We start from the raw sequence: 23106 nt of genomic DNA on the forward strand, positions 1-23106 counted from the left end.
CACCATACATGTGCGGTGGTATGCAGAAAAAACGCAGTCAATGGATATGGTGTAAACAAGCCTTACAGCCCGAGTGCTACTAAGCAGGAAGCGCAGCCTGAGGATGGAATGGGCCGGTATGGCTTCCCCTTTGTAGCTGATCAGTGGTCTTTGGCACTAAGACCTCAGTGCGGTCAGATATCACATTAGGATTGCTATCTCTAGGTGGCCTGAGGGATGTCATGGGGACTTATAAGTAAGGATGATAAAACGACACAGGCTACATCTACCATGGACAACAAACCAGTCACCAGTGAGGATAAGACAACTTCACTGGCTAAATCCAAAGAGGACGGAAACAGGCAATATTGAATGCGAGGAAACTTCACCTACCGACCAGTCCTACAAACCTACCATGGAAAGTTTCACTTTCCATAGAGTACCAGGATAGGGGAGTTTTGGAAAAAGTAGTGTTGGGAAGTTGTGGAAAGTGAAAGATGAGGGGGAAGGTCTACTTTAAGGAGCTGTAATGCACCTCAACAGCAGGATTTTGGCAGCAGGTGTCAGCCAATGATTCGTGGCTGAGACCTGCTGATCTGCTGTGTCCAATCACAGCCCAGAGCCCTGTGTTATCAAAAACACAGGGTTCTGCACAGAGGGAATGATCTGTATGTTTCTTCTCCCTACAAAGCAAGAAGAAGGAACAAACAGATTTTAGTAAAAAGTTTTTAGTAAATTCATAAGCACGCACTTAACCCTTTGATTACCCCAAAATGTTAGCCCCTTCCCAGTCTGCATCATTAGCACAGTGACAGTGTAAAGTATTATTATTGATCTTTGTAATAGTGTCACTGGTGATGTCAGTGTCAGTTGGTATCAGATTGCCTACAGCACTATCACAGTCCCACTATAAGACGCTGATCACTGCAATTATTAGTATAAATAAAAATTCCCAGTTTATTTATACCATAGTTTGTAGACGCCATAACGTTCACACAAACCAGGGTGGATAAAAATCAATGATTTTTTTTTTTTAAAAATAAAAAAAAAAAATCTGATTTTTTTTATTAAATCGGATTTTTTTTATTTAAATCAGATTTTTTTTATTTTTTTGGTAAATAAATTCCATGAATCCATTCACAATGTCATGCTCTTCCAGAGGTTTTTGTAAGATTATTGGGCAGTTTCTCTGCCTACAAGATATTATCACAGATGTTTGGTTTACTTTTGCAGTTCTCAAAACTGAATTTGACTCAGCGGAGATCACATGCCTCTTCTTCACAGCAAAAATGTTATAACATGAACAGAGTTAAGAAAAAGACCTTCATCCTAACTTCTACAAACCTATGAATACAGAATCAACCCCTTCACTGCTAAGTTTCAAGAAGTTCAGTGAATAGAATAGAAACAATATTTTTCTGATTGTTTGGAGTAGAATAGATCTGCACAAGAAGAAAGTGAAACTAAGTGTGAGGAGGAAGGGGCTGACAGTATAAGTTTCTTAAAATATATAGATTTTGTTTAGCCAAATTACCGTATTTTTCGCTCCATAAGACGCACTTTTTTCCCCCCAAAAAAGGGGGGGGAATGTCAGTGCGTCTTATGGAGCGAATATAAAGCGGCCGGTCCGGTATTTCTGACGCCACCATGTCAGAATACCAGGCTAGCCGCTCAGCTGTTCTCTCCTGCAGGGCCTTACCTGTTCCTCGCTCCAGCGCTGCACAGTGTTCCCGTGCTGGCTTCTGTGACAGCCGGGTGCCCACTGCGCATGTGCTGCGCTTTGTGAATGATCCGGTGTCTTTTGGGACACATGACAGGTCCCAGAAGGCGCCGGGCCATTCACAAAGCGCAGCGCTTCTCGCGCATGCGCAGTGGCACCCGGTTGTCACAGAAGCCGGCCCGGGAAGAAGAAGGAAGGACAACTCCGCAAAAGTGGGAGCGGGTACCTGTCAAATTCAGGTACCCGCTCCCCCTCCCTTCCCAAAGGTCAGCAGTCTCTGGTCATTCCCTGCACTGTCCGCAGTCTCTGGTCATTCCCTGCACTGTCCGCAGTCTCTGGTCATTCCCTGCACTGTCCGCAGTCTCTGGTCATTCCCTGCACTGTCCGCAGTCTCTGGTCATTCCCTGCACTGTCCGCAGTCTCTGGTCATTCCCTGCACTGTCCGCAGTCTCTGGTCATCCCCTGCACTGTCCGCAGTCTCTGGTCATTCCCTGCACTGTCCGCAGTCTCTGGTCATTCCCTGCACTGTCCGCAGTCTCTGGTCATTCCCTGCACTGTCCGCAGTCTCTGGTCATTCCCTGCACTGTCTGCAGTCTCTGGTCATTCCCTGCACTGTCCGCAGTCTCTGGTCATTCCCTGCACTGTCCGCAGTCTCTGGTCATTCCCTGCACTGTCCGCAGTCTCTGGTCATTCCCTGCACTGTCCGCAGTCTCTGGTCATTCCCTGCACTGTCCGCAGTCTCTGGTCATCCCCTGCACTGTCCGCAGTCTCTGGTCATTCCCTGCACTGTCCGCAGTCTCTGGTCATCTCCTGTACTGTGTCCGCAGTCTCTGGTCATCTCCTGTACTGTGTCTGCAGTCTCTGGTCATCTCCTGTACTGTGTCTGCAGTCTCTGGTCATCTCCTGTACTGTGTCTGCAGTCTCTGGTCATCTCCTGTACTGTGTCCGCAGTCTCTGGTCATCCCCTGTACTGTGTCTGCAGTCCATTAGTTCAGAATATTTTTTTTCTTGTTTTTCGCCTCTAAAACCTAGGTGCGTCTTATGGTCAGGTGCGTCTTATGGAGCGAAAAATACGGTAGTTAAACATGGATGTTTAAGCAAATCACATATGCTGTAATGTTATTGTTTCAGTTGAATAAATCTATTTAAATTGTTATTATTAAGGTAATGATTATTTTTCTCCTTCCTAAGTACAACAGAAAAGTTGTCCAAATATGAATGATTAACCTATTAAACTGGGGATAAAAAAAAAAACTTCATCTACTTGCATATTAAAGTTATACCAGCAAGAATTAGTCTTTATGTAGAAAACTAGGATTTATATCAAGCCTTACTGACTAGTGATTTAAATCAAATCCACCCTGACACAAACCAATCAATATACACTTATTGGGATTTTTTTTTTTACCAAAGACGTAGCAGAATACATTTTGGCACAAATTCATGAAGAAATGTGATGTTTGAATTTTTTTAATTGGATATTTTTCTATAACAAAGTAAAATATATATTTTTTCAAAATGTTCTATCTTTTTTTGGTTTATAACTTAAAAATTGAAAAAACTCAGTGATGATCAAATGCCACCAAAAGAAAGCTCTATTTGTGTGAAGAAGAAAACAGGATATAAATTTGATTTGTGTACAGTGTTGCATGACAGCGCAATTACCAATTGAAGCAGCAAAGTGCTGAATAGCATAAACTGGCCTGATCATGAAGGGGGTAAAACATTCTAGAGGTCAAGTGGTTAATGGCACTGCAAAACACCGACACAAATAAGCTACGTGATTGCAGTGAGATGGTGTGAATGGACCCAAAAGGTACTTCTGATGTTAGTCAAGCCCTGGGCAAAGCAGGCACTTTCTTTCCAATAAAATATGGTCTAGCACACATACTAAAACGTGAAGATTCGCCGCACACTGCTTGGCAAAAAATACTGACCTGTCAACCAGCTGAAAAGGATCTATAAAAAGGGAAATCTTGCAAGGCACAGGTGTCTGATATCTATATCTCGGAAGATAAATCTGCGGTCTCATCCATGCTCCATGGATCAATATGCACCCTACCAAAAAATGAAGCATGGAGGAAGGTTGGCGACATCAAAGCACATTTAACCACTTCCAGACCGGACACTTTCACTCCCTTCCTGTCCAGGGCAATTTTCAGCTTTCAGCGCTATCACACTTTGAATGACAATTGCGCAGTCATGCAACACTGTACCCAAATGAATTTTTTACCATTTTTTGAGACAGATATAGCTTTATTTTGGTGGTATTTATTCACCGCTGGGATTTTAATTTTTTTTGCTATGTAAATGAAAAAGTCCAAAAAATTTTTTTAAAGTGTTTTTTTTATAAAATTTAGCAAGTAAATAATATTTCATCATAAATATTTGCCAAAATTTATTCCGTTATCTTTTTAGTAAAAAAAAAAATCCAAATTAGTTTATAACCAAAAATTATAATTTTTAAACATTTTTTTTTACATTTTTATTATTTTAAATTATTATTTTTTATTTATTTATTTTTTTTACATACTATCACCCTAGCAGTACAGTGTCACCATGGTGACACTGTACTACTTGTGGGGGGTGATGAAGATTTTTTTTTTTTTTTTTTACACTGATTGCTTTTACACCCATATAGGATGTAAAAGCAATCATTTCTCTTTCTCTCTGTCTGCATTCTTGCACTCATTGAGAAGTACTGAGTGAGCTGTGATTGGTCACAGCTTGTCACATGGTACAAGGCTGTTGTGAATAGCCTTGTACCATGTGACCTCTGTGATCATTCACAGATTTCACACGTAGTAAGCAATGATGTCACAAGTGACATCTTGCTTACTACTTTGCATGTGATCACTGATTGGCCAATCAGTGATCACATGATCGGGACCTTGTACAGAGGTCCCGTCCGACGATCGGTGTTTCACTGTGTCCGGAGGACACAGCGGGCACCGGATCGTGGTGCTGCGCGCTCCGAGGGAGCACGCACAAGCAGGGTGCGGGGAGGCCGTTTATGAACGGCCACCCGACCCTGCAGTGCCACCGTCCGGCCATTTATATGCAACGGCCGGTCGGGAAGTGGTTAATAATCAACTCCTAGTGATCCCATGATGTGTTGAAAATGGCCTGGGCTTCCTGGGAGTAGATATAAACTCTCACAAATAATCTACGGAAAAGACACCAGTGATATGAACACTTTCCACAGTAAATGGGAGGACGTGTTTACTTCAGACATGATGAGGCTGAATGAAGGGTGCAACTGAAGTCTATGAGCCTTCGCTGTGGCAGCCATGATGGGTAGAGCCAAAAGAATATACAAAGACCAATGACATCACTTAGACATCGAGAGGCTTATTTGTAGAGCAAATCAAAATGGAGATGCTGCTCACAAGAACCAAATCGGATTCCTGCTTTCCACTGTAAATTAACAAAAAGCAAAGGCCAAAAGCGGATTGGCTTCTAAAGCCTATGACACCCCAGTATATCCAGTCGCTGGCAGCAATCTGCCCACAACAGGATCCCTAGGAAGGAACGAGAAACTACTCGACTGTTTCCTTTCACTTCCTGTCTTGGAGTCTCAGCAAGAAATATCAGAATGAATGTAATGGAAGCAGCAGGGCAGCTTAGTAGTTACCTGTATGGAGATTTGGTCAGCACCAGCACTTCCAGAGACAAAAGGGGGCTATTTACTAAAACTGGAGCACTCCGAATCTGGTGCAGCTGTGCATGGTAGCCAATCAGCTTTCAGGTTTTATTGCCAAAGCTTAACTGACCAAGCTGAAGTTAGAAGCTGATTGGCTACCATACACAGCTGCACCAGATTCTGAGTGCTCTAGTTTTAGTAAATCTATCCCATAGGATTTTCATGCAGGCTTGGAGTGGTGACATCTCTTTACATGTCTCCACAGAGATAGTGTGCTAACTGGGATACAAACTGGGAGCCCCAGGGGGGTAATCAGGATTGCCAACTGCTAAGCCATCCTGCCGCTTCCACTACATTCGCTGACCAGATATGACCTGAATACTCCATGAACTTTGCAGGAAAGTAGGAAGGGGCACATAGAGGAGGTCAGATCATATTTAACTTTATTAAAGCCAGACAAAGCACACTGCAACAGCTTCCTACTATCTGCATGGAGTTTGCCTGTTCTCCCTGTACTTGTATAGGTTTCCTCCAACATTCCAAAAATAAGCTGGGTAATAGGCTAAAGTCCAAACCTAATTGCTGTATGTATGAAAATGTGATAAGGACCAAAAGGACAGCCGCTGACAGATGGAAATTTGTCCACTTCAAATTACTTCAACAGCACGACCACAGCTCATCCAGGAGGTCATAAAAGAACATCAAAAGAACTGCAGGCCTCACTTGCTTTAGTAAAGGTCAGTGTTCATGATCCAGCAACAGAAAGAGATTGGGCAAAAATGGCTTCCATGGGAGAGTTGCAAGGCAAAAGCCACTGCTGACAAGAAAGAGCAGAAAGGCTCATCTCACATTTGCCAAAAGAAATCTTGATTATCCCCAGGACATTTGGGCAAAAATTCTGTGGACTGATGGGACAAAAGTTGAACTTTTTGGAAGGTGTGCGTACTGTTACATCTGGCATAAAACTAACACAGCATTTCATAGGAAGAAAATATCATACTAACAGTCAAACATGGTGATTGTAATGTGCTGGTCTGGGGCTGCTTTGCAGCTTCAGGACCTGGACGGCTTCCCATAACTGATGGAACCATGAATTATGTGATCTACCAGAAAATCCTGAAGGAGAATGTCCAGCCATCAGTTCCTGAGCTCAAGAGCACTTGGATTATGCAGCAGAACAATGGTCCAATACACACCAGCATGTCCACCACAAAAAAATAAAATGAAGGTTTTGGAGTGGCCAAGTCAAAGTCCAGACTTAAATCCCATTGGGATGCTGTGGCAAGACCTTAAAAAGGCCTTTCATGCTGGAAAACCCTCCAAGGTGGCTGAATTCTGCAAAGAAGAGTGGGCCAAAATCCCTCCACAGTGGTGTGAAAGACTCATTGCCAATTATTGCAAATACTTAATTGCAGTTGTTGCCACCAAGGGTGGCACAACCAGTTATTAGGTTTAGGGGGCATCTACTTTTTCACATAGGGCCAGGCAGGTTTGGACAGATCGTTTTTCCCTTCTTAAAATGAAAGCATCACATCACTTAAAAACTGCACTTTGTATTTAGTCTGGTTTTCTTCGTGTAATATTAAAACGTGTTTGACGGTCTGAATCATGCAAGTGTGACAAATATGCAAAAAAAAAAAAAAAAAAAAAAACCAAGAAGGGGCCAAATACTTTCTGGACAGAACTGTTTGTGTGTGTATGATATTATATATATATATATTTTTTTGTTTGTTTGTATACACAACTGAAGATGAAATAAATCCTCCTACATAAGGTATATCTGTTTATCTGCGGCCATCTGTTTTCTACAGCTATTCAAAATGCTGAATTTTTACAGCTTGTCTGAGCTTTCAGAAAGCAGGGAGCAGAGAGCTGAAGTTTCAGTCTCCAGAGCTTACGGAGAGCTGATTGGAGGGAAGAGACACCCCCTTCACACATCACAGAGGAACAGAAGTAAGGTTGTCCATCAAAGGCTGTGTGCTGGAGCTCCATCACCTGTCACCTTTTTTCTCTTGGGGTCAGGAAAACCTGTCAGGTGTGACTTAAACAGATAGCATAAAAACGAGACAGCATAGAAAAATGACACTTAGGGCCAGTTCACACCACAAAAATGCAATTTGGATGCATTAAAGATACGTTTTTGCTTACAGTTCACACCACACGCAGTTTTCATGCAGTTTGCTGTTTCAGTACAGTTCTGTATGGAAAAAATTCAGCATGTTCTACTTTTTTTCTGCACCGGAAACTGACTGGAACTGACTGCACTGGTGTGAACTAGGGCCATTGGAGTACATAGAAAACACTGCATGCATTTTTTTTGATGCAGAAAAAAAGGCACAGGACTGCATCTAATGTGAACTAGCCCGTAGCGCTTTGGATTGAGACAAGCACACACTAAATCTGTTTGATGGTCAAAATCATTTAAGTGTGACAAATATGCAAAAAAAAATAGGAAGGGGGCAAATATTATCTTTTACAGCACTGTGTATATTTATTACGTACACAAATATTTCTAACACATCAAGAAAGTTGGGGTAGCATCCACAACTACTGAGATGAAACCAGACATAGGACAGTGGACTTTCAATTAGGATAAGCAGAATGATGGAATTGATAGAAGTAAAAAAGGAGTAAAGTATAATCAGAAGCAACCACTGGTGCATATATGATAACAAATGAAGCTAAAATAACCCGAAAGTCCATAAAAGTCTGTAATAGTCCATATACTTTAGTGGCAGCTCCTCAGTGAGACTGATATAATATCAATAGGGAACATAAGGAAACAGCAAAGGTCTGCAAATGGAATTGCATTGAGAGGGAGGACAGTAAAGCCGGCCATAGATAGAAAACCAAGCGAAAATTCTTGTTGAACGTAGAATCGTTTGGTTTTCGCATTATTAGTGTGCCTGCTGCGAGATGTCGTTTTCATGCAGCAATCGAAAGTGCCAGACCCAACATGCTGGAATTTATTTTAGAAAAATGAAACAAATGATGGCACACTTGTATGGGCTATTCTCATTTTTCGATCGACAGAATGTTCGGTTTTTGACTCATCTATGGCCGGCTTATAGATTTCTTCACACCATACATGTGCGGTGGTATGCAGAAAAACCCAGTCAATGGATATGGTGTAAACAAGCCTTACAGCCCGAGTGCTACTAAGCAGGAAGCGCAGCCTGAGGATGGAATGGGCCGGTATGGCTTCCCCTTTGTAGCTGATCAGTGGTCTTTGGGGCTAAGATCTCAGTGTGGTCAGATATCACATTAAGATTGCTATGTCTTGGTGACCTAAGGGATGTCATGGGGACTTATAAAAGCCATGCACTGAGAATAGATATCCAGGGCTGAGGACTACCATATTGTCCAATTGTTTACATTCTTTTTCCTTTATATAGTAAAAAAAAAACAAAAAAAAAACAAAAACAGTGGATATTAAACATCGCCAAAAGAAAGTTCTATTTCTCAAATAATAGGGTATATGAAATCAATTAGTATACAGCGTTACATGACCAGTTGTCATTCTATCTCAGCGTTGAAATCTGACCAATGTCCCGATAATGAAGGAATATTACAGCCTGGCACTCAACGGACTACACACTATATGGTCAAAATGTCTTCTCCCCCCCCCTCCCCCAGGCTAAGATCACATGACCATTAATTTCAGTTGGGAGCCAGAAGATTAGAACATGGCAGGTACAGGGCTAACAATAGAACCTTGTCCTGGTGTTATAGCTTTGTGAATCCCATCCATAGACAGGAATAACATGATTTCATTGGGTGCTGGATACATAAAACATGAATAATACAGATGTAAGCTGAGCAAAGATGTCCCACATTGAAAAAGAATTACCCAAAAAATGTGATATACAAACACCACATAGGAAGCCCAATGCTTTTTCCATATATGGTCATGTACCTTCCAAGCTACAGTCATGTGACCTTGTTTCCATAGCTACCAGCACTCTGATGTCATCGCCACTTGGCTCCGCCCCCTCAGCCTGCAGTCATTCCCTTTGTCTACGCTACCAGGAGTGGAAGCGATTTTTCTTTCTCTGAGAAGCTTTGTCATTTGTAATCATGATGCGGCTATTTAGGAGAAAGAGAGCAAATAATGTGAAGGACCTCCTGAAAACCAACAAGGAGGAGCCTTTTACATTACAAACAGTGGGACCCTTAACAGAGGACCACAGAACAGCATCACAGCCCCAAGATTCTGCCCCTAAAAGGGGTAGATTTAGGGCAACTGGGAAGAGATTTTGGCAGTGTCTGGCTAGATGTTGCCCCTTTTCTCAGACTAAATTAGGAGAAGAAGACGCAGAAAGTAAGTATTAGTCTATTGAGATATAATGCAGGGCACTGTAAGGGTATACAACATTTATCACCAATTACATATATATTGGGGTCACTATACATACACACACATAATGGGGTCACCGGGTAGAGTGTAGGGGAGAGTTAAGATCCCCTGTCAGGTTTTTTTATGCCCCCATTACAAAGATTAATCCTCTATAGTTGTCCTGACCACCAATGTCACTGGGATAGAAAGTGATGGAAAAGCCAACATTGTGGGCTGCCACCAGAACAGGAATAGAAGGGAAATCTTCTGATGGAGAATACGGATGGGGGATACGTTGTTATGAATCTGCTGCCAAGTCTCATACCTGGAGGTCCTGCCAGTAATAGCACTTGTCATTAGCAGCAGCATTTGTCAGCCTGCCGTCAGTTGAATTCAGGTGACAGTTGGGCTGCAGGGGTCAGGGGTCAGGTGTGCAGGAGGCATACATAGTCTATGGATAAATACAAAGTCAGTGTGAGCGCCTCCCCAGTGACAGGCTGTGTATACAGGACCCTTCAATAGGAATAAGACCTTACACTGCCCCCCCCCCGCCCCCCCCATGACATTCCCATTCACTAGGACCATTCCTATAGACAGTTGTGTTCTAGGATCTGTATGACCAGGCAGACTGGGGGCTGCAGGAGCAGACTATTCATTCCGCTTTGTCATATTTTTCTACACACACATTTCTAAACCGTTAGGAAAGTTGGGGTGTCATCCACAACTACGGACTCACAACCAAATACAAAATAGTGATCACATTTCTATTTAGTCAATTAAGATAAGCAGAGTGATGGGATTGCATTGAGAGGGAGGAACAGCTTAGGGCTCATTTACACCAGATGCATTGAACGTAGTATGAATGCATAGACAAGAAAAAGAATGCATTTCAATAAGCCCCGTTTACCCCATTGCACTGCATGTGCGTTTATGAAATGTACAACATGCTGTATTGTAGGGTGGTGTGTAGAAAAAACGTGGCTCAATGGATATGATGTAAACAAGCCCTAGAGCACAAGAGTTACTTAGCAGAAAGCGCAGCCCGAGTATGGAATGGGCCAGTATGGATTCCCCACTTCCATATGTAAAAGAAAAAAAAGACATTTCAATGGCCGCAGTTACCTCATCTGTGATGTTTTTTGTTGTTGTTGTTTATCTACTTGTACATGTTCTGTTTACCTCTCATACTATGTTTGTTAAATTTATGCAAAATAATAAAGACATATATGCCTTTAAATGGCCGCAGTTTCACATAAATGATGTGGAAGTAGAAATAATACTTTTTTTCTCTCTCTCCAGGCAAATATGAGATCCCATCCAACAAAGACACTGCGCAAATTCAGCAAGCTACATCGATGGAGGACAAGAAACCTACCAATACTTCACATACCAGTGAGAGCAAGCAGGCTTCACTGGTCAAAGCTACTTCCCCTACCGACCAGTCCTACAAACTTAGCCTGGAAAGTTTCAACTTCCATAGAGTACTAGGACAGGGGAGCTTTGGAAAAGTAGTGTTGGCCTCTCATCCTGACATTAAGCAGAAGCTAGCAGTGAAAATGGTTAAAAAAAGACCATTACTTCGACAGGATCCCAGCTGCGTCATTACAGAGAGCTACATAATGGAAATGTGCAACAGATACTCATTTTTTGCACATCTATACTGCTCCTTCCAAACAGAGACTCATCTCGTCTTTGCTATGGAGTTCCTGGGCGGAGGAGATCTTCAAAAATTCATAAGAGATTCAGCTCCACTTGATGAAGTAACCTTAAGATGTGTTACTGCCGAAATTCTCTGTGGACTGCAGCACCTTCATTCTCTACAGATTGTCCACAGAGATCTAAAACCAGAGAACATTCTTCTGGATAACGCCGGGCACGTCAAGATTGCCGATTTCGGCCTGTCGGCTATGTTCGTCACGGAGAAAAACAGAGTCACAAGTTGCGCGGGGACGCTATGTTACATGGCCCCTGAAGTCTATTACCAATGGCCATACTATTACCCCGCTGACTATTTCTCATTTGGGATAATAGTATATGAGATGGCCTTAGGGGAGCATCCTTTTTATACTGGACAGGAGACTGAAAAGCAGTTGGTCACTTCCATGTACACCAAGGAACCCTATTTCCTACGGCACTTGAACTTTTACCTGCAAGAACTCTTACTCAGACTTTTACGTCTTGACCAAGAGCAACGTGCGCACCTGGTGTGCAATCTCAGATCACACCCTTTCTTCAAGGGTATTGACTGGGAAGAGATAGAAGAAGGACCATCACCCGTACAAAGTACATTGGAACCTATTCTCGAGGAACCACTGCAGGAAATCATTCAAGTGGATACTTTTCTTTCCAAAGACCTGGAGATGCCAATTGACTCATTGGGTCAAGAGTATTTTAAGGCATTTGAATACATTAGTGAGCGAATGAAGGCGAGACAAGCCTGATCCCTACCACCATCACAACCAGAGGGCCATCCTTCAATGGATGCTTAACTAAAAAATTCACAACAGTGAACAAAAAATGTAAATTAGATATGATGATAGAGAGATAGATAGATAATATAGATAGATAGATAAGATAGATAAGATAGATAGATAGATAGATAAGATAGATAGATAGATAAGATAGATAAGATAGATAGATAGATAGATAGATAGATAGATAGATAGATAGATAGATAGATAGTGTGGCAGTGCGCTATCCTGCCACGGTGGAAATCACGGTGGACCCAGGATTCTCGACTATACATGTTGAGGGGCTCCAGGCAGTTGTAATGCAGAGGAAACTGGTTTATCAGTTTCCTCTTTGGCTTGTAAAGCCTGTTTTGGGACCTGTAACCTGGAGATTTCTAAGAGATTTGGGAGGGATGAAATCTCCAATCCTGGGCCCATGTTTTGAGAGCAGCCAGCGCTGATTGCACAGGTGTGTGCAGGCCTTTTTGCGGAGGCCAGGCCATGATTCTGGGCTCCACCCCGGCAGACAGGAGGGCTCCACCCTGGCAGACAGGAGGGCTCTGCCTTGGAGTCAGGTGGGCTTCACCTAGTAGAGGTGGAAGTCAGACAAGCTGTGTGCTATTGGCGAGCTGTGTGCGGGGAAAGCCATTTCGGATAGAGTGTGCAGGAGACAGACGGAAATCGATGTACAAGCCAGACGGCTGAATATTGGTTAATTCGTTTGATGGTGAATACCCCATGCGTTGGAAAGATTTATGGAACTTTTTCTTTTAACAAAATTGGGCAAAAAAGCCCTTAAAAAGAAGCGAGTTGCTTGTGCTTTTGAAAAGAAAAGCTTTTTAGATAGATAGATAATATAGATGGGCGGCACAGTGGCTTAGTGGTTAGCACTTCTGCCTTGCAGTAATTGGGTCATGGGTTCGATTTCCAACCATGGCGCCTCCTGCATGGATTTTGCATTTTCTCATTGTGTTCGCGTGGGTTTCCTCCGGGTACTCCGGTTTCCTCCCACACTCCAAAGATATGGTGGTAGGTTAATTGGCTTCTGTCTTAATTGTCCTAGTTTCATCCCTGGCCATGCGGGATCTCCTGCATGGTAGGGGCTGGGGAAAGACTTGCCAACCTACCCTGTAAAATAATTGCTAGGAAAATTCATGGAAAAAGTCACTTAGGAGTGACGGTCCATGCAATCACCAAGGGTCGGATACGACTTATGGATAGATAGATAGATAGATAGAGATTAAGGTAGGAACTGGCCAGAGAGGGATTACTTTGACGTAGTTGGCCGGCTTAAACATGCATTGAAATGTATGTGAACGAAAAATCCCTGTTTATATGGAAAGTTTGCTAGAAGGGGGTATATAGCAATGTGTAGATGGTTTAACAGAATTTTTAGTGGTCACACCCATCACATGTTGCCTGCAAAAATCTATGGGGGGTGTAGACAAGACCAGTCACCCTGCACAAGGGCCCCAGCCCCGGTTCACACAAGAACACTGCTGTGGGTGGCAATAGATTCCTAACGGCACTCCAAACACAGATCACAAATACAGTGTGTTTGCTGCACCAAAATGCATGGTACCGCAGAGCCATGTTTTTTATTATTATAATACAGGATTTATATAGCGCCAACAGCTTACGCAGCGCTTTACAACATAAAGGCAGACTGTACAATTACAATACAAATGAATACAGAAGGACTGAGAGGGCCCTGCTCGTTGGAGCTTACAACCATGTGATCCGGTTTCAGTGCGTTTTTAAATTGCATCGCACTGAATTGCACAGGGACACACAGCGCGTTACTGTGCAATGCCGGAGTCAACCTGCACTAAGTCTGTGCACAGTTTGGCTCCCCAGTCCCCTGACTCCAGGCTCAGTTCTTTGTGGATCAATTTCACCTGATGGGAATGGAGTGCCTGTTCTCACACACTCTTTCATGCCTGGACAGACTCTCTGCCACCTAGTGCATGCAACTCTGGTGTTTAAGTGAGGGTGGAGGGCACAGGTGCACCATCCAGTCCCACTGCTGGCAGACTGGAAAAGTCTATGGGAAACTGACAGCTGGTGGAAGGTGCACCCAATCCTACGAACATTTAGGGGACTATACACCCAGAGACGAATGCCCAGAACGCCAGCAGTCTGCATTGTGATCATTCCTCCCTGGGTGCATACTGCCCTAAATGTTAGTAGCTCTAGGTGCATTATCCTGTCTAGCTGCAGCCGCAAGGTTTCACAAGCTGCAACTGCAAGGCGTCTCTCTGTCACTTGGCCTGATGAAGGTCCCTTGCAGGTTCCAAAATGTTGCATTGCTCATGTAACATGCCTAAACAACACAAATAAAGGCACTTTTACTGAAGCAGATTACAGTGTGCTAGCCGTTATCTCTGTTCGCTGGTGAAATGCACCCACTTTTCTGACTTATCTCCACAGCTGAGCTGTCCTCCAATAAAAATACTCACCCTGCCCAGCGAATCCAGCGTTGTCTGCTGTAAGCTGCCTCTCTGTAGTGCTCTGGATTGAGACAAGCACACACTATGGAGGGTTATGCTGTGTTCATACTTCTTGTTAGAGGTTTACAACCACTTTAATAGACCAGGAGGAAGGGGGTGGGTTCTATTCTTACCTAGGAGAGAAAGCTGGAAGTGACCATCCAGGACCAGCAGGCGAAAGTGTTCACATGCCACGGTCGATTCTTTCCTTCGCGCACACGGAAAAACCGGTCACATCCAACTGCAACCTATTCAGGGGATGGGGTCGCAGTGCAAACTTTACACCCCTTACTCTTAGGAAAGGATATACGGGGGAGTTGTGGAAAGTGAAAAATGAGGGTGAAGATCTACTTTAATGGGCTGTAATGCACCTCAACAGCGGGATTTTGGCAGCAGGTGTCATCCAATGATTCATGGCTGAGACCTGCTGATCTGCTGTGTCCAATTAAAGCCTAGAGCTCTGTGTTAACAAACACACAGGGCTCTGCACAGAGGGAATGATCTGTCTGTTTCTTCTCTCTGCAAAGGAAGAAGAATGAGCAAACAGATCTTAGTAAAAAGTAGCACATATTACACACATTAACAATTCATAAGCACACACTTAACCCTTTTATTACCCCAAGATGTTAGCCCCTTCCCAGTCCACCTCATTAGCACAGTGACAGTGTAAAGTATTATTATTGATCACTGTAATAGTGTCACTGGTGATGTCAGTGTCAGTTGGTATCAGATTGCCAACAGCATCATCACAGTTCCACTGTACGGCGCTGATCGCTGCAATTATTATTATTTACAAAAAAAGTCCAGTAATTATATCATAGTTTGTAGACGCTATACCGTTCACACAAACCAATCAGTATACACGTATTAGGATTTTTTTTTTTACCAAAGACGTAGCAGAATAACTTTTGGCATACATTTTTGAAGAAATGTGATGGTTTCATTTTTGTATTGGATATTTACAGAAAGTAAAATAGATTGGGTTTTTTTTATTTCAATAAAAATTGAAAAAAGCAACTCAGTGGTGATCAAACGTCATTAAAAGAAAGGTCTATTTGTGTGAAGAAGAAAACATGATATAAATTTGATTTTCTTACAGTGTTCCATGACGGTGCAATTACCAGTTAAAGCTGCAAAGTGCTGAATAGCATGAAATGGCCTGGTCATGAAGAGGGTAAAACTTTCTGGAGGTCAAGTGATTACTGGCAAATCACAAACACAAATAAATAAAACACATCAAACCAATAGTCAAACATGGTGGTTGTAATGTGCTGGTCTGGGGCTACTTTGCAGCTTCAGGAATTGGATGGCTTCCCATATCTGATGGAACCATGAATTCTATGCTCTACCAGAAAATCCTGAAGGAGAATGTCCGGCCATCAGTTCCTGAACTCAAGCTCAAGAGCACTTGGATTATGCAGCAGAACAATGGTCCGATACACACCAGCATGTCCACCACAAATAAATAAATAAATAAAATAAAATAAAGGTTTTGGAGTGCCCAAGTCAAAGTCCAGACTTAAATCCCATTGGGATGCTGTGGCATGACCTTAAAAAGGTCTTTCATGCTGGAAAACCCTCCAAGGTGGCTGAATTCTGCAAAGAAGAGTGGGCCAAAATCCCTCCACAGTGGTGTGAAAGACTCATTGCCAATTATTGCAAATACTTAATTGCAGTTGTTGCCACCAAGGGTGGCACAACCAGTCATTAGGTTTAGGGGGCATTTACTTTTTCACATAGGGCCAGGCAGGTTTGGACAGATTGTTTTCCCTTTAATGAAATGAAAGCATCACATCACTTAAAAACTGCACTTTGTATTTAGTCTGGTTTTCTTCGTGTAATATTAAAACGTGTTTGATGGTCTGAATTATGTAACTGTGACAAAAAAAAAACAGGAAGGGGGCAAATACTTTGTTGACAGCACAGTTTGTATGTTTGTATATATATATATATATATATATATATATATATATATATATATATATATATATATATATACAGTTGTGTTCAAAATAATAGCAGTGTGTTGAAAAAAGGGAATAAAGGTCAAAATCCTTCTAATAGCTTTTATTTCCATCCACACAAATGCATTGGGAACACGACACGTTCTATTCCAAATCAAAACATGAAGTAAAATAGATCAAATTTGTGTTGTTCCTCTAAAAAAAATTGAAGAAAAGTGAATATTAGACGGTTCAAAAAATAGCAGTGTTTGTATTCTTCTTTACAAACTCAAACATTCACTATATAAACTGAAAAATGTTTGAAGATTTTGCTTTTCTTTGAATGACTTAATGAATATTTGGTTGTAGTCGCACTGTTTCTGAGAACTGCTGTACATCTGTGTTGTATGGAGTCACCCAACTTCTGGCCCCTGTGATCAGGTATTCCAGCCCAGGATGATTGGACTACATTCCACAGTTCTTCTCTATTTCTTGGTTTTGCCTCAGAAACGGCATTTTTGATGTCACCCCACAAGTTTTCTATTGGATTAAGATCCGGGGATTGGGCTGGCCACTCCATAACGTCAATCTTGTTGGTCTGGAACCAAGATGTTGCACGTTTACTGGTGTGTTTGGGGTCGTTGTCTTGTTGGAACACCCATTTCAAGGGCATTTCCTCTTCAGCATAAGGCAGCATGACCTCTTCAAGTATTCTGATGTATTCAAACTGATCCATGATCCCTGGTATGCAATAAATAGGCCCAGCACCGTAGTATGAGAAACATCCCCATATCATGATGCTTGCACCACCATGCTTCACTGTCTTCACAGTGTACTGTGGCTTGAATTCAGTGTTTGGGGGTCGTCTGACAAACTGTCTCCGGCCACTAGACCCAAAAAGAACAATCTTACTTTCATCAGTCCACAAAATTGCTCTTTAGGCCAGTCAATGTGCTCTTTGGCAAATTGAAACCTCTTCAGCACATGTCTTTTTTCCAACAGTGGGACTTTGCGGGGGATTCTTGCAGATAGCTTGGCTTCACATAGGCGTCTTCTAATTGTAACAGTCCTCACAGGGAACGTCACACCTTCTTTCATCTTCCTGGAGCTGATTGTTGGCTGAGTCCGCGCCACTTTGGCTATTCTTCTATCCATTCGAATGGTAGTTTTTCGCTTTCTTCCACGTCTTTCAGGTTTTGGTTGCCATTTTAAAGTATTTGTGATCATTTTAGCTGAGCAGCCGATCATTTTCTGCACTTCTTTATATGTTTTCCCCTCTCCAATCAACTTTTTAATCAAGGTACGCTGTTCTTCTGAACAATGTCTGGAACGACCCATTTTCCTCAGAATTTCAGAGAGAAATGCACTGTAACCAGCATGTACAACATTTGCTGCCTTCCTTCCTTATATAAGGGCAATAATTGCCACCTGTTTTTCAAAGAATGAATGACCTCACTAATAGAACTCCACACTGCTATTATTTTGAACATGCCCCTTTCAATGAGTGATTCAATTACACAGAATCAGCAGCATGCATGTCATGACTGTTGGGTCTGTTGGATTTCTATTACTCTACTAGACCTGCTAGGAAATTATTTGCCATGTAGAAATATCATTTCTACCAAAAACAGTGATTGATCCGGTTAGTGATGTGTGACTGCTATTATTTTGAACACAACTGTATATCTTGTATACACGCATGAAGATGAGACAAATCCTCCTACATAAGTTATATCTGTTATCTGAAGCCATCTGTCTTCCACAGCTATTCAAAATGCTGAATTTTTACAGCTTGTCTGAGCTTCAGAAAGCAGGGAGCAGAGAGCTGAGGTTACAGTCTGCAGAGCTCACTGAGAGCTGATTGGAGGGAAGGGACAACCCCTTCACACATCACAGAGGAACAGAAGTAAGGTTGTCCATCAAAGGCTGTGTGCTGGAGCTCCATCCTTTTTTATCTTGGGGTCAGGAAAACCAGTCAGGTGTGACTCAAACTGATAGCACAAGAATGAGGCAGCAGAGAAAAATGACACTTAGGGCCAGTTCACACCACAATAATACATAAAAGATAGGTTTTTGCTTACAGTTCACACCACACGCACTTTTCATGCAGTTTGCTGTTTCAGTTCAGTAATAACAATAGGAAACATAAGGAAACAGCAAGGGTCTGCAAATGGAATTGCATTGAGAGGGAGGACAGTAAAGCCGGCCATAGATAGAAAACCAAGCGAAAATTCTTGTTGAACGTAGAATCGTTTGGTTTTCGCATTATTAGTGTGCCTGCTGCGAGATGTCGTTTTCATGCAGCAATCGAAAGTGCCAGACCCAACATGCTGGAATTTATTTTAGAAAAATGAAACAAATGATGGCACACTTGTATGGGCTCTTCTCATTTTTCGATCGACAGAATGTTCGGTTTTTGACTCATCTATGGCCGGCTTATAGATTTCTTCACACCATACATGTGCGGTGGTATGCAGAAAAACCCAGTCAATGGATATGGTGTAAACAAGCCTTACAGCCCGAGTGCTACTAAGCAGGAAGCGCAGCCTGAGGATGGAATGGGCCGGTATGGCTTCCCCTTTGTAGCTGATCAGTGGTCTTTGGGGCTAAGATCTCAGTGTGGTCAGATATCACATTAAGATTGCTATGTCTTGGTGACCTAAGGGATGTCATGGGGACTTATAAAAGTCATGCACTGAGAATAGATATCCAGGGCTGAGGACTACCATATTGTCCAATTGTTTACATTCTTTTTCCTTTATATAGTAAAAAACAAAAAAAAACAAAAACAGTGGATATTAAACATCCCCAAAAGAAAGTTCTGTTTCTCAAATAATAGGGTCTATGAAATCAATTAGTATACAGCGTTACATGACCAGTTGTCATTCTATCTCAGCGTTGAAATCTGACCAATGTCCCGATAATGAAGGAATATTACAGCCTGGCACTCAACGGACTACACACTATATGGCCAAAATGTCTTCTCCCCCCCCCCCTCCCCCAGGCTAAGATCACATGACCATTAATTTCAGTTGGGAGCCAGAAGATCAGAACATGGCAGGTACAGGGCTAACAATAGAACCTTGTCCTGGTGTTGTAGCTTTGTGAATCCCATCCATAGACAGGAATAACATGATTTCATTGGGTGCTGGATACATAAAACATGAATAATACAGATGTAAGCTGAGCAAAGATGTCCCACATTGAAAAAGAATTACCCAAAAAATGTGATATACAAACACCACATAGGAAGCCCAATGCTTTTTCCATATATGGTCATGTACCTTCCAAGCTACAGTCATGTGACCTTGTTTCCATAGCTACCAGTACTCTGATGTCATCGCCACTTGGCTCCGCCCCCTCAGCCTGCAGTCATTCCCTTTGTCTACGCTACCAGGAGTGGAAGCGATTTTTCTTTCTCTGAGAAGCTTTGTCATTTGTAATCATGATGCGGCTATTTAGGAGAAAGAGAGCAAATAATGTGAAGGACCTCCTGAAAACCAACAAGGAGGAGCCTTTTACATTACAAACAGTGGGACCCTTAACAGAGGACCACAGAACAGCATCACAGCCCCAAGATTCTGCCCCTAAAAGGGGTAGATTTAGGGCAACTGGGAAGAGATTTTGGCAGTGTCTGGCTAGATGTTGCCCCTTTTCTCAGACTAAATTAGGAGAAGAAGACGCAGAAAGTAAGTATTAGTCTATTGAGATATAATGCAGGGCACTGTAAGGGTATACAACATTTATCACCAATTACATATATATTGGGGTCACTATACATACACATAATGGGGTCACCGGGTAGAGTGTAGGGGAGAGTTAAGACCCCCTGTCAGGTTTTTTTTATCCCCCATTACAAAGATTAATCCTCTATATTTGTCCTGACCACCAATGTCACTGGGATAGAAAGTGATGGAAAAGCCAACATTGTGGGCTGCCACCAGAACAGGAATAGAAGGGAAATCTTCTGATGGAGAATACGGATGGGGGATACGTTGTTATGAATCTGCTGCCAAGTCTCATACCTGGAGGTCCTGCCAGTAATAGCACTTGTCATTAGCAGCAGCATTTGTCAGCCTGCCGTCAGTTGAATTCAGGTGACAGTTGGGCTGCAGGGGTCAGGGGTCAGGTGTGCAGGAGGCATACATAGTCTATGGATAAATACAAAGTCAGTGTGAGCGCCTCCCCAGTGACAGGCTGTGTATACAGGACCCTTTAATAGGAATAAGACCTTACACTGCCCCCCCCCCCCCCCCCCATGACATTCCCATTCACTAGGACCATTCCTATAGACAGTTGTGTTCTAGGATCTGTATGACCAGGCAGACTGGGGGCTGCAGGAGCAGACTATTCATTCCGCTTTGTCATATTTTTCTACACACACATTTCTAAATCGTTAGGAAAGTTGGGGTGTCATCCACAACTACGGACTCACAACCAAATACAAAATAGTGATCACATTTCTATTTAGTCAATTAAGATAAGCAGAGTGATGGGATTGCATTGAGAGGGAGGAACAGCTTAGGGCTCATTTACACCAGATGCATTGAACGTAGTATGAATGCATAGACAAGAAAAAGAATGCATTTCAATAAGCCTCGTTTACCCCATTGCACTGCATGTGCGTTTATGAAATGTACAACATGCTGTATTGTAGGGTGGTGTGTAGAAAAAACGTGGCTCAATGGATATGATGTAAACAAGCCCTAGAGCACAAGAGTTACTTAGCAGAAAGCGCAGCCCGAGTATGGAATGGGCCAGTATGGATTCCCCACTTCCATATGTAAAAGAAAAAAAAGACATTTCAATGGCCGCAGTTACCTCATCTGTGATGTTTTTTGTTGTTGTTGTTGTTTATCTACTTGTACATGTTCTGTTTACCTCTCATACTATGTTTGTTAAATTTATGCAAAATAATAAAGACATATATGCCTTTAAATGGCCGCAGTTTCACATAAATGATGTGGAAGTAGAAATAATACTTTTTTTCTCTCTCTCCAGGCAAATATGAGATCCCATCCAACAAAGACACTGCGCAAATTCAGCAAGCTACATCGATGGAGGACAAGAAACCTACCAATACTTCAGATACCAGTGAGAGCAAGCAGGCTTCACTGGTCAAAGCTACTTCCCCTACCGACCAGTCCTACAAACTTAGCCTGGAAAGTTTCAACTTCCATAGAGTACTAGGACAGGGGAGCTTTGGAAAAGTAGTGTTGGCCTCTCATCCTGACATTAAGCAGAAGCTAGCAGTGAAAATGGTTAAAAAAAGACCATTACTTCGGCAGGATCCCAGCTGCGTCATTACAGAGAGCTACATAATGGAAATGTGCAACAGATACTCATTTTTTGCACATCTATACTGCTCCTTCCAAACAGAGACTCATCTCGTCTTTGCTATGGAGTTCCTGGGCGGAGGAGATCTTCAAAAATTCATAAGAGATTCAGCTCCGCTTGATGAAGTAACCTTAAGATGTGTTACTGCCGAAATTCTCTGTGGACTGCAGCACCTTCATTCTCTACAGATTGTCCACAGAGATCTAAAACCAGAGAACATTCTTCTGGATAACGCCGGGCACGTCAAGATTGCCGATTTCGGCCTGTCGGCTATGTTCGTCACGGAGAAAAACAGAGTCACAGGTTGCGCGGGGACGCTATGTTACATGGCCCCTGAAGTCTATTACCAATGGCCATACTATTACCCCGCTGACTATTTCTCATTTGGGATAATAGTATATGAGATGGCCTTAGGGGAGCATCCTTTTTATACTGGACAGGAGACTGAAAAGCAGTTGGTCACTTCCATGTACACCAAGGAACCCTATTTCCTACGGCACTTGAACTTTTACCTGCAAGAACTCTTACTCAGACTTTTACGTCTTGACCAAGAGCAACGTGCGCACCTGGTGTGCAATCTCAGATCACACCCTTTCTTCAAGGGTATTGACTGGGAAGAGATAGAAGAAGGACCATCACCCGTACAAAGTACATTGGAACCTATTCTCGAGGAACCACTGCAGGAAATCATTCAAGTGGATACTTTTCTTTCCAAAGACCTGGAGATGCCAATTGACTCATTGGGTCAAGAGTATTTTAAGGCATTTGAATACATTAGTGAGCGAATGAAGGCGAGACAAGCCTGATCCCTACCACCATCACAACCAGAGGACCATCCTTCAATGGATGCTTAACTAAAAAGTTCACAACAGTGAACAAAAAATGTAAATTAGATATGATGATAGATAGAGAGATAGATAGATAGATAGATAGATAGATAGATAGATAGATAAAATAGATTAGATAAAATAGGATAGATAGATAGATAGATAGATAGATAGATAGATAGATAGATAGATAGATTAGATAGTGTGGCAGTGCGCTATCCTGCCACGGTGGAAATCACGGTGGACCCAGGATTCTCGACTATACATGTTGAGGGGCTCCAGGCAGTTGTAATGCAGAGGAAACTGGTTTATCAGTTTCCTCTTTGGCTTGTAAAGCCTGTTTTGGGACCTGTAGCCTGGAGATTTCTAAGAGATTTGGGAG

General features: G+C 42.5%; 2 protein-coding genes across 4 annotated transcripts in view; one reads left to right on the top strand and one right to left on the bottom strand.

The window, feature by feature from the left end:
* LDLRAD3 (low density lipoprotein receptor class A domain containing 3) overlaps window positions 1–23106 on the bottom strand; it is a 273554-nt gene that overhangs the window by 136579 nt on the left and 113869 nt on the right. The window lies entirely within an intron of this gene.
* On the top strand, window positions 8443–22703 carry LOC149462163 (ribosomal protein S6 kinase 2 beta-like). Its single transcript, XM_089677359.1, has 4 exons — window positions 8443–8593; window positions 10978–12090; window positions 19003–19182; window positions 21562–22703. Exons 1-4 carry the CDS (start codon window positions 8443–8445, stop codon window positions 22701–22703), a joined length of 2586 nt encoding a protein of 861 aa, XP_089533485.1.

Source organism: Staurois parvus, unplaced genomic scaffold (genome assembly GCF_062004578.1).
Source record: "Staurois parvus isolate SC_StPar_1 unplaced genomic scaffold, SC_StPar_1.0 ptg000184l, whole genome shotgun sequence".
Taxonomy (NCBI): domain Eukaryota; kingdom Metazoa; phylum Chordata; class Amphibia; order Anura; family Ranidae; genus Staurois; species Staurois parvus.